Here is a 15970-nt window from a genome sequence, read left to right as displayed (position 1 = left end):
CTTCTGTAAAGTGGCATGTAACCGTATAATAAACGTATATATTCTTTGCAAGCTCTTGCGGGGCCACATAAAATGAAGTTGCGGGCCGGATTTGGCCCCCGGGCCTTGAGTTTGACACTCCTGAGCTAGAGGGTCTCTTCTGGCCAACTGACATCGGACTGGCACCAGCTGGAAGTGGGTATTATCACCGGGTGTACCATCTCAGTGACCCTGTTTGCTCTGGCAATGAATATGCTGGTTAAGTCAGCAGAGGGCCCTCTAAGGAAGTCTGGAGTAACCACCGATCAGAGTCTTCATGGACGACCTCTCTGTGACAACATCAGTCCCAGGAGCCCGGTGGGTCCTGCAGGGGTTAGAGAAGCTAGTGGCATGGGCACGCATGAGTTTCAAACCAACTAAGTCCTGGTCCTTGGTGCTGAAAAGAGGGAAGGTCATTGACAAGTACCGATTCAGGGCAGGAGAAGACCAGATCCCTTCTGTCACAGAACTAGTGAAGAGTCTTGGGAAGGTCTTTAGCTGCAGTCAGAAGGACACATGGAGGGCTGGTTGAAAACCGTGGACAGGTCTGGGCTCCCCGGAAGATTCAAGGCCTGGATCTACCAGCACGGGATCCTCCCAAGAATCCTACGGCCTCTGCTTATCTTATGAGTTTTATTTGATTCATAAAATATATGTGTGTGTAAATTAAATGTGTGGAGTGAGCAGGAGAAAAGCCATGAATAACAACGTGGAGGCAGCGGAGAGCATCGAGATGGCTCGGGCTGAAAAGGGGTGTCTGTTGCCCGAAACCCCCAATGACTACAGGAAACAGAACACTGATGATAAAACAATAACACATCGTGCGAGCTCAGGCGTTCAGCAGTCTGATGGCAGTGGGGATAAAACGCTCAACGCCTTTTAATGACATGCTTGAGCTTGTCTTTCATCAGCTTTGGTAGGTCTGGGGGCGGGACACCAGGATTATGAACATTGATTTAAACATGTGTGTTTTGTGTGGAAATAAATTGCCTCCCCTCCAGTACCCCTAGGGGTCCCGTACCCCCAGGTCTAAGTCCCTGAGTTGTTCTGCAGTGAAGTTTAATTCAAATGCTTTGTGTGTACCAGAACGAGGTCGAATTAAACTAAAGTACAATCATTATGACGCTATGATCACCTGACAGCCTCCTGGAGCGCGAGGGTTTGACCCTGATGGAAACCTGGCTTCCTTTGAGTGTGTGTGTGTGTCTGTGAGTGTGTGTGTGTGTGTGTGTGTGTGTGTGAGTGTATGTTGCAGGTGTGTGAGTGTCTGTGTGCGAGTGTATGTTGCAGGTGTGTGTGTGTCTGTGAGTGTGTGTGTGTGAGTGTGCTGCAGGTGTGTGTGTCTGAGTGTGTGTTGCAGGAGTCTGTGTGTGTGTGTGTGTTTTGCTGGTGTGTGTTTTTGTCTGTCTGTGTGTGCTGCAGGTGTGTGTGAGTGTGTTGCAGGTGTGTGTGTGAGTGTGTGTGTGCTGCAGGTGTGTGTGTGAGTGTGTTGCAGGTGTGTGTGTGAGTGTGTGTGTGTTGCAGGTGTGTGTGTGAGTGTGTGTTGCAGGTGTGTGTGAGTGTTTTGCTGGTGTGTGTGTGTGTGTGTGTGTTGTGTGTGTGTGTTGCAGGTGTGTGTGTGTGAGGTTCAACGCCTTTAAAGAAGAAGCAGAGTTTTCTTGTTAAGTTTTTATTATGCTTAAAAAAGAAAATTAAAAGACAGAGGAGGTGGTGATCAAAGAAACAGAAAAAAATATATATTCAAATATCTTTATACTTTTCTATTCATATATGATTAACAATGCAAAGAAAATAATTCCCGTAGTAGTAGTGCTTAAGTAAAGTTCAATATAGACTTTTATTATAACAAAATAGGCAGTTTACCGAGGGGTTAAATATCTGTCAAAATCTCATTTTACAATAAAATCATCTGGGGGTCGACATCGTGTGCAGACGAGGTTCCAGCTCGCGCCACTAGGGGGCGCCGCTCCGCGAAAACAATCATTAAAAAAAACCCAAATGTAAGAATCAGAGTCACACCGCCAACCGTCTGCCGGCACGCCGCTACGAACAGACGGAGAATATTCCAAACTTTATTTTATTATTATGAGAAACAAGAAAGTTGTATTTTAATTATTTGAAAAATTGTGCGTTTTATTTATAATTTAAACATTTTTTTTCCCAAATATTTTTGTGAATATTGATTATTTTTCTCGGGAATTTTATTGATGACTTTCCAAAATTATGAGATAATATTTTCTAATAATTAGGATTTTTTTCCCGTCATATTTATCAGATATTTTTCCTAAAATCAACGGATACTAATTAGAAAATGATTAATAATAATTATAACGAGATGAGATTATTTATTTATTTTTGGTTTTTATTACATTTTTAACAATAATGACAGTTTTTCTTGTGATTTAGATTTTCCAAGTAATTCTTTATTTCAACAAATTTAGTGAATTATTTTTTGGAGTCACGAAAAAATAAGTTAAATTATAGAGTTTTATTTGATTTATAAAATATATTTGTGTAAATTAAATGTTTTTATTTGATGTATTTTATTCTGAGATAATTATAAAAATACTTTCTATCTTTGTACTTTTAAGTGATTATTGTTCCTCAGGTATTCCAGATTGAACGAGGGAAACAGCGCCCCCCGGTGGCGGAGCAGGAACTCTGCACGGCGTCCTCACATCCTGCAGCAGCCAGCAGCAAAATCAAAATAAAGAAGTGTGTGTGTGTGTGTGTGTGTGTGTGTGTGTGTGTGTGTGTGTGTGTGTGTGTGTGTGTGTGTGTGTGTGTGTGTGTGTGTGTGTGTGTGTGTGTGTGTGTGTAAAATAAAAACAAAGCGTTGAAATGCAGGAGAAGAAAACGTCAGAAGGGGCTGATGGGAAATAAACGGCGTTATTAACGGACATGCTGTTAAAGCTCAAACGTGCAAAGTTCTGCTTTTTGTGTCGGCCTGAGAAAACACACACCAAACAAAAACTAACTCCTCTTCCTCCTCCTCTTCCTCCTCCTCTTCCTCCGGCCTTAAACATTAAGGATCTGTACCGTGAGTGTGATGTCATCGTACTTCCTGTGTGCTTTGCTCTGTGGACAGGAAACCCAACGAAAGGGGACAAAATGAAACGAGACGCTGGTGGCTTCGGGGGGGGGGGGTTTTGGGGGGCTGCCGTCTGCAGGCGGACTCTTCCTTTCAAAATAAAAGCCTCACAACTTCTCCTTGGACTGGACCCAGATGAAGGAGCTCGACTGCTCCTCGATGATCTGCTTCACCTGGTCGTAGATCTCCTCCAGAGTGTCGCCCTGCACCACGGCTGCAATAATAACACAGGTGTATTAGTACAGACACAGATTCAGTCAGAGTCATATAATAACACATATACCGTATTGGCCTGATTATATCACGTATTCAAACACCCTCCTGTCAACCTTTCCGGATGCATCTTCTAACGTTACTCTCGGTAACTCCATCTACTAACGTTACTCTCAGTAACTCCATCTACTAACGTTACTCTCAGTAACTCCATCTTCTAACGTTACTCTCAGTAACTCCATCTTCTAACGTTACTCTCAGTAACTCCACATTTATTTGCTGCTCGACAGTTGTTTGATGACTTCGTTGATCTCCGTTATCTTAAAATTGGAATCGTAACTTCGCCTCTCTTGTTTATTAAAGTGGACCTATCATGCTATATTTTAATAATATAGTGTAGGACCATACCTATATGAGGCATATTTATACTTTTTTTTTTCAAAATACCAAACAGTTTTGGACATATTTGCACTTTTTTACCCCTGTTTTAGCAAGGGTTGATTCTGTGAGAACAGCGCCATCTACTGGCCTGGCATATGTACTACAGCGTCTCCAGCGCTTTCGAACGGCAATGGCCGTGGCTGTCTCCTCCTGATTGGTGGAGTTGGCCCAATAGCCGTAGCGCCACCGTCCTGACGTCAGGACAGTGTTCAAATCTGGATCAGTTTTTATCAGATCCGTTGCAGCCCCTTTTTTAGAGATTTGGGTATGGAGGAAAATAGAGAGGGTTGTGTTTTCTGACACTTGGTGAGTTCCCTGGAACACCGGGGACACATATTCATGTATACAAGACGTACAAAAGTGCATTTTGCATGATAGGTCCCCTTTAACTTTTGATCCACTGTGTTGGAGTTGGTCTCTGTGTCTCTCCATCTCTCTCTCTCATGTTGAACTGTCACTTTAAGACTCTCTCTCTGGGGGAACACTCGTTTGGCGCCATCTGCTGTTGTGACTGTGTAATTACATCGAAAAGTCTAGACCCCGAATATAAAACGCCTCTTTTTCCGATTTTTTTCTAGGAAATAGAACCCGTCTTATATTCGGTTCAATACGCTAATATACTGTAAACAGTGTGCAGGTGTTTTACCTGTGAAATGTTCCGTGAACTCCTGCTCCAGCTTGTTGGCTCGGTCCAATGTCTTCTTGCCCTGATCCTCCGTCAGACGCTTGTTCATCTCACTGCACGACAAACACAAGCAATGAGATACTGAGTACGTTTACTCACGTACTGCTGACACTGAGTACATGTACTGGACTCAAGAGGTACTAATACTGGAGTATTCACATTTCCTGCTACCTTATACTTGTACTCTTTACATCTCAGAGACACATCTGTACTTTTCACTGCAGTCATTAGACGCAGAGATATCGATATGTTTCAGTGACACTCACAGGATGTTCTCCACAGTTTTGGGTTTGATGAAGATGGCGATGGGATGAAGCTGAGCGAGCTGCAGTCTCTTTATCGCGTTCCCCGAAACATCCAGGATACAGTGTTTACCCTGAGGAGAGAGGAGAGGGTTATCATGAGAGCGACCTTTGACTCTGCACGGAGACGTCCAATTAAAGTCAGATTAAGATCACATTTAGATCAGATTTATAACAGGTCAGCTTAATATCAGTTTAATATCAGGGTACCTTCTCGGCCACCTCGCGCACCGACTGCACGCTGGTCCCGTACAGGTGGTTGTTGTACTGGCCGGCCTCGATGAAGCGATGGTCCTGGATGTCTTTCTCCATCTGCTCTCTGGAAACCACGAAGTGATAATCCCTGCCGTCCACCTCGTAGTCTCGCTTCGGCCGCGTCGTATCTGTGAGGAGAGAGAACAGATTGACCACAGATGGAAATTAGTGACGTAGAACGCCTGTTCATCCGTGACGTAGAACGCACGTTCATCCGTGACGTAGAACGCGCGTTCATCCGTGACGTAGAACGCGTGTTCATCCGTGACGTAGAACGCGTGTTCATCCGTGACGTAGAACGCGTGTTCATCCGTGACGTAGAACGCGTGTTCATCCGCGACGTAGAACGCGTGTTCATCCGTCCCGTTATAGTCAGATTAATGTCAGTTTTAGGTCAGATTAATGTCAATTTAATGTCAGTTTTAACACAGTTTTAGGTCCAGGGTTCATACACTTTTCCATGACCTTTACCTAATTTTCCATGACCAAAAACATAACTCTTTCTCAGCGGTACCACTGAAAATGGTTTATTTTAACATGGAACAGGAAAATAAGGTCTGCATATGAAACATGTTGTGCCTATCTAAAACAAATCAAATAGGCTTACTAGCTTCTACATTCTAATCTAAAGCAACGGAAATCTCTCACCAGCAAAATACCTCGTCAGTTAAATGCCATTCTACGTTTCATTACTATACCATACAGCAGGGGTCGGCAACCTTTTTGATATGAAGTGCCATTAAAAAAAAAAATTGTTATCAGCGTGCCAACGATCGAGAATTATCAACGGGGGGGGGGGGGGGGGGTTCAGGAGCTTGACGCTCATGAACTATCAACAGGAGGGCGGGGGGGCCTCGCTGCGGGGAAGCAGTGTGTGAACCTGGTTTAAACGGCATAATAATAAGGACGATCGTCCGTTCTGTGATTCTCCAGAACACACATGTTATGATATTAGGGTCATGCAGAGTGAGATGAGATCGCTGCCCCTTTCAGAGAGAGAGAGAGGGGTGTGGCGTGTGCATGTGTGTGTGTGGATGGTAGAGCGACAGTGAGCGAGCGTGTGTATGTTTCTGGAAGTGAAACGAGGCAGCAGAAAAACAGAGGTCTGTGATGTATTTTGTGAAACAGAAGAACAGCTAAATAAATGCAACGGCCTCCCCAGAAGAGCTCGCCTCTCTCCAGTCATTTCAGCTAAAGTGGGTTATTGAACCTGAAGCTCGTTGCTTCTGCCCTCCTCGACTACGGTCTGGGAGCCGACAGGAAAGACACAGATGGCCAGTCCGCCCCTTTGTAGCATATTATTTCAATGAGAGATGAGCAGATCGCCACTGGGCTTTCAACTAAAGACACAGCCACGCAAAAACTGTGGCATTTGTAAAGCTCCTTATGGGTACTGCAATTTGTGAAGTGCTTTCCTCTGTGGTGAAACAATCAGCCCTGCACCACGGAGGAAGCGGCAGAAAGTCACCTGGAGTTAAAGAGAGCGGGGCTGCGGTGCGTGCATGGCTTCCTTCTGCAGGTAACGGGGAGACGCGCTCTGGCGGCGGTCTCGTTCAGGATCCGAAAATACAATTTAAATATTTTGCACACTTATTCCACTTATTCCTAGTGTGCCACTGGTTACGGTGCCGCATGCCAATGCTGGCACGCGTGCCAGGGGTTGCCGACCCCTGCCATACAGTATTTATTATCATTATAGTATTACTATTTCGGCAATTAGATAAAATATAAATTATATTTGATGCAATTTTAGTTACATTTCCATGACTTTTCCAAAACTTTGGGAAAAATATTGTTTTCCATAACTTTTCCAGGGCCTGGAATTTGCATTTTGAATTTCCATGCCTTTTCCAGGTTTTTAATGACCGTAAGAACCCTGTAGGTCAGATTAATGTCAATTTTAGGTCAGATTAATGTCAGTTTTATGTCAGATTAATGTCAATTTTAGGTCAGATTAATGTCAATTTTAGGTCAGATTAATATCAGTTTCAGGTCAGATTAATGTCAGTTTTAGGTCAGATTAATATCAGTTTCAGGTCAGAGTAATGTCAGTTTTAGGTCAGATTAATGTCAATTTTAGGTCAGATTAATATCAATTTCAGGTCAGAGTAATGTCAGTTTTAGGTCAGATTAATGTCAGTTTTAGGTCAGATTAATATCAGTTTATAGTCAGAGTAATGTCAGCTTTAGGTCAGTTCCTTACGAGGCACGCAGGATCCAAACTTGTCGGGGAACTCTGAGATCAGGTCGTCGTTGATGCGGTCCTTCATCGGGCCGAGGATGATGATGGGACGCGTGTAGTTCACTGAAACAGGAAGTGATCACTCCATCAGATCAACATTTATATAAACAGCCTGAAATCACAGAGGGCTTTAAAGACATATTTATATTTTACTCACCTTCCTGCTGAGACACGGGTTCATACGACAGCACGTATTCCTCCTGTCCACCTGCACACACACATAGCAGTTAGCTGTTCAGTTAGCAGCTAGGGTTCAGTTAGCAGCTAGAGGTCAGTTAGCAGTTAGTTAGCAGTTAGCAGTCAGTTAGCAGTTAGCAGTAAATTAGCAGTTAGAGTTCAGTTAGCAGCTAGGGTTCAGTTAGCAGTTGGTTAGCAGTTAGCAGTCAGTTAGTGTTTAGTTAGCAGTAAGTTAGCAGTTACAGGTCAGTTACAGGTAAGTTAGAAGCTAGTGTTCAGTTAGCAGTTAGCGGTTAGAGAGCAGTTAGCAGTTAAAGGTCAGTTAGCAGTTAGAGAGCAGTTAGCAGTCAGAGGTCAGTTAGCAGTCAGAGAGCAGTTAGCAGTTAGATGTCAGTTAGCAGTCAGAGAGCAGTTAGCGGTTAGAGGTCAGTTAGCAGTTAAAGGTCAGTTAGCAGTTAAAGGTCAGTTAGCAGTCAGAGGTCAGTTAGCAGTCAGAGGTCAGTTAGCAGTCAGAGGTCAGTTAGCAGTCAGAGGTCAGTTAGCAGTCAGAGAGCAGTTAGCAGTCAGAGGTCAGTTAGCAGTCAGAGAGCAGTTAGCGGTCAGAGGTCAGTTAGCAGTCAGAGAGCAGTTAGCGGTTAGAGGTCAGTTAGCAGTTAAAGGTCAGTTAGCAGTCAGAGGTCAGTTAGCAGTCAGAGGTCAGTTAGCAGTCAGAGGTCAGTTAGCAGTCAGAGGTCAGTTAGCAGTCAGAGGTCAGTTAGCAGTCAGAGGTCAGTTAGCAGTCAGAGAGCGGTTAGAGGTCAGTTAGCAGTTAAAGGTCAGTTAGCAGTCAGAGGTCAGTTAGCAGTCAGAGGTCAGTTAGCAGTTAAAGGTCAGTTAGCAGTCAGAGGTCAGTTAGCAGTTAGAGAGCAGTTAGCGGTTAGAGGTCAGTTAGCAGTTAGAGGTCAGTTAGCAGTTAAAGGTCAGTTAGCAGTCAGAGGTCAGTTAGCAGTCAGAGGTCAGTTAGCAGTTAGAGAGCAGTTAGCGGTTAGAGGTCAGTTAGCAGTTAGAGAGCAGTCAGCAGTTAGCGGTAAGTTCGCTGTAAAAGGTCAGTTAGCAGTTAGAGAGCAGTTAGCAGTTAGAGAGCAGTTGGCAGTTAGTGGTCAGTTAGCAGTTAGCAGTAAAATGTCAGTTAGCAGTTGAAGGTCAGTTAGCAGTTAGCGGGTAGAGTTCAGTTAGCAGTTAGCGGTCAGTTCGCAGTAAAAGGTCAGTTAGCAGTTAGAGGTCAGTTAGCAGTTAAAGGTCAGTTAGCAGTTAGCGGTCAGTTAGCAGTTAGCGGTTAGAGGTCAGTTAGCAGTTAGCGGTCAGTTAGCAGTTAGCGGTCAGTTAGCAGTTAGCGGTCAGTTAGCAGTTAAAGGTCAGTTAGCAGTTAAAGGTCAGTTAGCAGTAAAAGGTCAGTTAGCAGTTAGCGGTTAGAGGTCAGTTAGTTGTCAGTTAGCAGTTAGCGGTCAGTTAGCAGTTAAAGGTCAGTTAGCAGTTAGAGGTCAGTTAGCAGTCAGAGGTCAGTTAGCAGTCAGAGGTCAGTTAGCAGTCAGAGGTCAGTTAGCGGTCAGAGGTCAGTTAGCAGTCAGAGAGCAGTTAGCGGTTAGAGGTCAGTTAGCAGTCAGAGGTCAGTTAGCAGTCAGAGGTCAGTTAGCAGTTAAAGGTCAGTTAGCAGTCAGAGGTCAGTTAGCAGTTAAAGGTCAGTTAGCAGTTAGCGGTCAGTTAGCAGTTAGCGGTTAGAGGTCAGTTAGCAGTTAGCGGTCAGTTAGCAGTTAGCGGTCAGTTAGCAGTTAGCGGTCAGTTAGCAGTTAGCGGTCAGTTAGCAGTTAAAGGTCAGTTAGCAGTTAGAGGTCAGTTAGCAGTCAGAGGTCAGTTAGCAGTCAGAGGTCAGTTAGCAGTCAGAGGTCAGTTAGCGGTCAGAGGTCAGTTAGCAGTCAGAGAGCAGTTAGCGGTTAGAGGTCAGTTAGCAGTCAGAGGTCAGTTAGCAGTCAGAGGTCAGTTAGCAGTCAGAGGTCAGTTAGCAGTCAGAGGTCAGTTAGCAGTCAGAGGTCAGTTAGCAGTCAGAGGTCAGTTAGCAGTCAGAGGTCAGTTAGCAGTCAGAGAGCAGTTAGCGGTTAGAGGTCAGTTAGCAGTTAAAGGTCAGTTAGCAGTCAGAGGTCAGTTAGCAGTCAGAGGTCAGTTAGCAGTTAAAGGTCAGTTAGCAGTCAGAGGTCAGTTAGCAGTTAAAGGTCAGTTAGCAGTCAGAGGTCAGTTAGCAGTCAGAGGTCAGTTAGCAGTTAAAGGTCAGTTAGCAGTTAGAGGTCAGTTAGCAGTTAAAGGTCAGTTAGCAGTTAGAGAGCAGTTAGCAGTCAGAGGTCAGTTAGCAGTTAGAGAGCAGTTAGCGGTCAGAGGTCAGTTAGCAGTTAGAGAGCAGTCGGCAGTTAGCGGTAAGTTCGCTGTAAAAGGTCAGTTAGCAGTTAGAGAGCAGTTGGCAGTTAGTGGTCAGTTAGCAGTTAGCAGTAAAATGTCAGTTAGCAGTTGAAGGTCAGTTAGCAGTTAGCGGGTAGAGTTCAGTTAGCAGTTAGCGGTCAGTTCGCAGTAAAAGGTCAGTTAGCAGTTAGAGGTCAGTTAGCAGTTAGCGGTTAGAGGTCAGTTAGCAGTTAGCGGTCAGTTAGCAGTTAGCGGTCAGTTAGCAGTTAGCGGTCAGTTAGCAGTTAAAGGTCAGTTAGCAGTTAAAGGTCAGTTAGCAGTAAAAGGTCAGTTAGCAGTAAAAGGTCAGTTAGCATTTAGAGAGCAGTTAGCGGTTAGAGGTCAGTTGGTTGTCAGTTAGCAGTTAGCGGTCAGTTAGCAGTTAAAGGTCAGTTAGCAGTTAGCGGTTAGAGGTCAGTTAGTTGTCAGTTAGCAGTTAGCGGTCAGTTAGCAGTTAAAGGTCAGTTAGCAGTTAGCGGTTAGAGGTCAGTTAGCAGTAAAAGGTCAGTTAGCAGTAAAAGGTCAGTTAGCAGTTAGCAGTAAAAGGTCAGTTAGCAGTTAGCAGTAAAAGGTCAGTTAGCATTTAGAGAGCAGTTAGCGGTTAGAGGTCAGTTAGCGGTTAGAGGTCAGTTAGCAGTTAGAGGTCAGTTAGAGGTCAGTTAGAGGTCAGTTAGCAGGAGTGTGAGACTTACGGTAGCTACTCTCACTGTCGCTGGCGTTAGACGTCACGTGTTCTGCAAACAAACAAAAAACACAGGACGCGGGTCAGAGCATTGTTTTCCCATCATGCTTTGCACTCCGAGACACAAAACACAACAACAGACGGATCGAGGCGTTTGAGTCCGACAGCAGCGGCAGAATAATCACAGGATAAATCTTAAATAAGAAACATTTACTAAACTCACATCCTCCCTGGGTCCAGGAAAATAAAGGCCATTGTAGATAGACATTATTATAATACATTAAGATACAGAGCAGGGGAGAGAGGTTCCACTCTCCTGCTGATGTTCAGGTGTATATCAGTGTGTAGTGTCTCTACTTTAAAGAGTCCTCTCCTGCTGATGTTCAGGTGTATATCAGTATGTAGTGTCTCTACTTTAAAGAGTCCTCTCCAGCTGATGTTCAGGTTGTATATCAGTATGTAGTGTCTCTACTTTAAAGAGTCCTCTCCAGCTGATGTTCAGGTGTATATCAGTATGTAGTGTCTCTACTTTAAAGAGTCCTCTCCAGCTGATGTTCAGGTGTATATCAGTATGTAGTGTCTCTACTTTAAAGAGTCCTCTCCTGCTGATGTTCAGGTGTATATCAGTATGTAGTGTCTCTACTTTAAAGAGTCCTCTCCTGCTGATGTTCAGGTGTATATCAGTATGTAGTGTCTCTACTTTAAAGAGTCCTCTCCTGCTGATGTTCAGGTGTATAGGAGTAAAGTGTCTCTACTTTAAAGAGTCCTCTCCTGCTGATGTTCAGGTGTATATCAGTATGTAGTGTCTCTACTTTAAAGAGTCCTCTCCAGCTGATGTTCAGGTGTATATCAGTATGTAGTGTCTCTACTTTAAAGAGTCCTCTCCAGCTGATGTTCAGGTTGTATATCAGTATGTAGTGTCTCTACTTTAAAGAGTCCTCTCCAGCTGATGTTCAGGTGTATATCAGTATGTAGTGTCTCTACTTTAAAGAGTCCTCTCCTGCTGATGTTCAGGTGTATATCAGTATGTAGTGTCTCTACTTTAAAGAGTCCTCTCCTGCTGATGTTCAGGTGTATATCAGTATGTAGTGTCTCTACTTTAAAGAGTCATCTCCTGCTGATGTTCAGGTGTATATCAGTATGTAGTGTCTCTAAGCGTCCTCTCCTGCTGATGTTCAGGTGTATATCAGTATGTAGTGTCTCTACTTAAAGTCCTCTCCTGCTGATGTTCAGGTGTATATCAGTATGTAGTGTCTCTACTTTAAAGAGTCCTCTCCTGCTGATGTTCAGGTGTATATCAGTATGTAGTGTCTCTACTTTAAAGAGTCCTCTCCTGCTGATGTTCAGGTGTATATCAGTATGTAGTGTCTCTACTTTAAAGAGTCCTCTCCTGCTGATGTTCAGGTGTATATCAGTATGTAGTTCTCTACTTTAAAGAGTCCTCTCCTGCTGATGTTCAGGTGTATATCAGTATGTAGTGTCTCTACTTTAAAGCGTCCTCTCCTGCTGATGTTTCAGGTGTATATCAGTATGTAGTGTCTCTACATGTCTCCATGCTTTAATGTTCAAAAAGCTCTTTATTTTTCTCATACTGCCTGTGCTGCAGCTCCTCTTTTCACCCTCTGTCTGAAACCAGAGCCCAGTCTGCTCTGATTGGTTAGCTGGCCGGCTTTGTTTGGTGATTGGTCAACCTGCTTACAGATGTCCCGCCCCTTAGCCTATCACGTACAATGTGTTGGAGACAGACTTACTGTGGGCTTTGGATATCATGTCGTCGCTGTTGTCCTGAGGTCAGCGATGTGAGGAGAAAACAACAACATGTTACTGAGAGAGACAGAAGGGGGGGGGGGCCGACAGGAAACAGGGCTGCGGGGCGGCCATTTTGGCTCCAAAGAGGAGGAGGGAGGGGGGATCAAACCAAAAAGTTCCAGGGGGGAAATACATGTTTCTAATAAAACATTCTTTGCTTTTTTTTGCTTTTTTTAGCTTTTTTTAGCCGGCCCTGAAGCAGCCGTGCCTCCTGTTGCGTCTGCAGCGCCGCCACCAGCTGACCTCACTTCCTGTCCCTCAGACGACCTCGCTTCCTGTCCCTCAGACGAACTCACTTCCTGTCCCTCAGACGACGCCCCCCTCGTACGTCTATCGTTTTTCCAACCCAGTTTAGATGTAACCACGCCCACTTCTGCACTTACGCACTTCTGTGTGACGCCGTCATGAACGTATAACGAGAACCATGTCAACAACGCTGAAGTAATGAGTATCATTTTTATACATATATAATAAATTGATTCATTTAGGGGTCGATGTTTGAAGATTTAGGGGACTCCGGATCATCACAGATTGGTTATTATTATGAAAACAAATTGTCCACAGTAGAGACAATAATGTTCATCTTGTGATCTCTATATCCGATGGTCCCAACACTACTCATTGTAGTCAGAATCAGTCCACAGAGACTACAAATATGGCCTCCTTCTGGTTAAAACTGCCCCTGTGTTAATTAGCAGACGCAGACTACAGTTCAATAATGGCTTGGCTGATCTGGACAGTTTGAGAGTGTCGTTGGGGGTTATTGAGTTCGCTGAGTCCATTTCTGACATTTTCAGAATCAAAAATGGGAGTTTTAAACCAGACAGCGGCCATATTTGTAGTTCCTAGGGCTGATTTTGATGGATTCTGGGTCGATTTTAAAGTTTAAGGTGACTCAAAACTGCAATTTTTGATCCTGAAAATGTCAGAAATTGATTCAGCATCCTCAATAACCCCACAACACACTCCAAAACTGTCCTAATCGGCTAAGCCATTTTCTGCATTAATGCTATTTAACGCAACTTATGCTAATTCTGCAAACGTCCCAACATGCAGGTTAGCATCCGGCAGTTTCTATGAGCTGCAGACCCTACTCTACATTTCTATCATAACACTTTGGGGTCTCAACATTTCAGGGTTCACTAAACTGGAAACTAGACAACAACCAGGAGTCGACGTGATATCACTTCAGCGTTGGGTCTACGTCCATGTCACGTCTACTCTTGGTTGTAGTTAGCACGAGTTGCGTTACATAGCATTAATGCCCACAATGGCTTGGCAGAGTGGTTTTGGTTTACACGTCCATGACGCAGTCACACAGAGCCTCGTAAATGCAGAAGTGGGCGTGGCTACATCTAAATTGGGTTGGATCTAAACGATAAACGCCCCTCCCCCTCGCACACCGAGGTACTCACGGTCCACGTCGCTGGTCTCCGCCTCGCTCGCCTCTTTGCTCTTGTAGAAGGGGAACTTTCGGGAAAAGAGGTTCTTTCTACGCTTGTCATTGAGAGACTGCTGAGGAGGAAGAGGAAGAGGAGGAGGAGGAGGAGGAGGAAGAGGGGTGATGGAACAACAAGAGGAGGAAGAGGAAGAAGAGGGGGTCGGATGTGGGTTTGGATGAATGAGACGCTCATCGTGTGGCGCTAACTGGCTAATTTAAATAGCGACACAGAAAACAAATTAACAAAATTAAAATCAGGAAGTTTTATTGTGAAAATACGTTTTTTAGTCACTGATTTTTCACAATAAAAGCGGGCTTTTGTTTGGAAACACCCGCAGGAGGAAGTGGGTTTTATTTTGAAAATACTCTTTTATTCACTGATTATTTCTTACTTCCTAATTAGGATCTACATGTAACATTTCCTGCACAGATCCTTCAAAATAAAAGCCTTGGAGCAGTGGGCTATAGCTCATATTACAGGGAGGGCTTTTGTTTTGAAACACCCGCATGACGAAGTGGGTTTTATTTTGAAAATACTCTTCTAAATGTAACATTTCCTGCACAGATCTTTCACAATAAAAGCCTTCCAGCAGGGAAGTAGAAAACATCATTAGATCACATGCTGCACTGCAATGTTACACAGCAGGGGGGAGGAAGAGGAGGAGGATGAAGGTGAGGAAGAGGAGGAGGATGAAGGTGAGGAAGAGGAGGAGGATGAAGGTGAGGAAGAGGAGGAGGATGAAGGTGAGCAGCAGACAGTCAGACGTCAATGTCAAGCGTTTCTCTCCTTAGAGTCGGGGGGGGGGGTCATGCATGCCCCGCCCCCTCAGTGTGTTAGCGAGGGGGGGGGGGCGAGGCGTTCAGGCGTCGCGTGTTAAAGCCACACGTGTTTGTTTATTGTTGTTGTTGTTGTTGTTTTATAGAGGTGCTGGGGAGGCGCTGCAGAGGAGGACCTTTAAAGATGGCCGACATCAACATGCTGCATTAGTCTGAAAAACTACAACCATGCACAACAAACTACATCAGACACCACAGAAGAAGAAACACACATTTCCCATGATACCTTGTGACTCCGAATGATTCAGACAGGATTTTATTTTGAAACATCTACAGGAGGAAGTGAGTTTTATTGTGAAAATACTCTTCTTCTAACTACGATGATGTAACTTTAACATTTCCTGCAAAGACGTTTCAAAATAAAAGCCTTCCAGCAGTGGCATTATCCCTCAAATTCGGACAGGGTTTTATTTTGAAACTTCTACGGGAAGAAGTGAGTTTTATTGTGAAAATACTGATTTATTTATTTATGATTTCTTTACATTTTCAGATTTTCAGACTTCCAAGGTGTTTCAAAATAAAAGCCTTCCAGCTGTGGCATAATCCCTCAAATTCAGACAGGCTTTTATTTTGAAAGTGGGTTTTATTGTAAAATACTCAGAAGCACAAGGGGTGTTTCTCAATGTCAAGGAAGGATCCTTCAGAGCCACTATTTCAAGGATGCTACGTCATCGAGTCCCGCCGAATGTCCAGGATCCTTGGAATTCTACCGAGGACTGAATCCTTCGTTGCGGGAAATTTCAAGGCTGCACCAGTGTATCCTCCGCGGTCTTAAAATCCCCACAATGCTTTGCGCACGGATCCAAAATCTTTGGCGGAAAATGTAAGGCGGGGCCTCTCATATGACGCACACCTGCACACTTGCTAGCTTGTTCCATTCTTCGTTCTCCGAATGCCAGGAAGGATTCTTGCCTAGCCTCTGAAGGAGCTGACTCGGAAGGACATGTCCTACCAAGGAAGCGTCCTCGACATTGAGAAACACCCAGGGATTTTAGCCTCTGCAGACCATTTACATGCACTAACACCTACAGGACTCACTACGGAGAGGGAACACCACAGAGAGCAGAGATACTTTATTAATCCCAAATTGTGGAATAACAGGAAGTGGCGTCTTCTCTTCAAGGTATCATGGGAGTGTAAATAATTGGGTGAGGGTCAGAGGAAAACTCACCCCTCGCTCTCGAGACTTAGCGTTGAACTTCACCGTCTTTAATCTCGCTCGCTCCTTCTTCTCCACCCTGAGGACGGACAGGAAGTCAGGGTTTAGTTTGAAAGAGAAACTTAGAAGGTTAATGCGCGGCAGCTCGGGAG

The 15970-nt window shown here is 44.4% G+C and overlaps 1 protein-coding gene across 1 annotated transcript in view; it reads right to left on the bottom strand.

Annotated features, from left to right (window-relative positions):
• Positions 1-1685: 1685 nt before the first annotated feature.
• LOC117498820 (discs large homolog 1-like protein) overlaps positions 1686-15970 on the bottom strand; it is a 100432-nt gene continuing 86147 nt past the window's right edge. Inside the window, 9 exon segments of the mRNA XM_034150965.1 lie at positions 1686-3323; positions 4410-4501; positions 4715-4824; positions 4961-5133; positions 7209-7310; positions 7405-7455; positions 10583-10624; positions 13797-13896; positions 15831-15897. Of these exon segments, the coding sequence (XP_034006856.1) occupies positions 3217-3323; positions 4410-4501; positions 4715-4824; positions 4961-5133; positions 7209-7310; positions 7405-7455; positions 10583-10624; positions 13797-13896; positions 15831-15897 (844 nt within the window). The 3' untranslated portion in view covers positions 1686-3216.

The sequence above is a fragment of the Trematomus bernacchii genome, unplaced genomic scaffold (assembly GCF_902827165.1).
Source record: "Trematomus bernacchii unplaced genomic scaffold, fTreBer1.1, whole genome shotgun sequence".
NCBI lineage: Eukaryota > Metazoa > Chordata > Actinopteri > Perciformes > Nototheniidae > Trematomus > Trematomus bernacchii.
The sequence above is the reverse complement of the archived record's forward strand: the minus strand, read 5'-3'. Positions and strand labels throughout refer to the sequence as shown.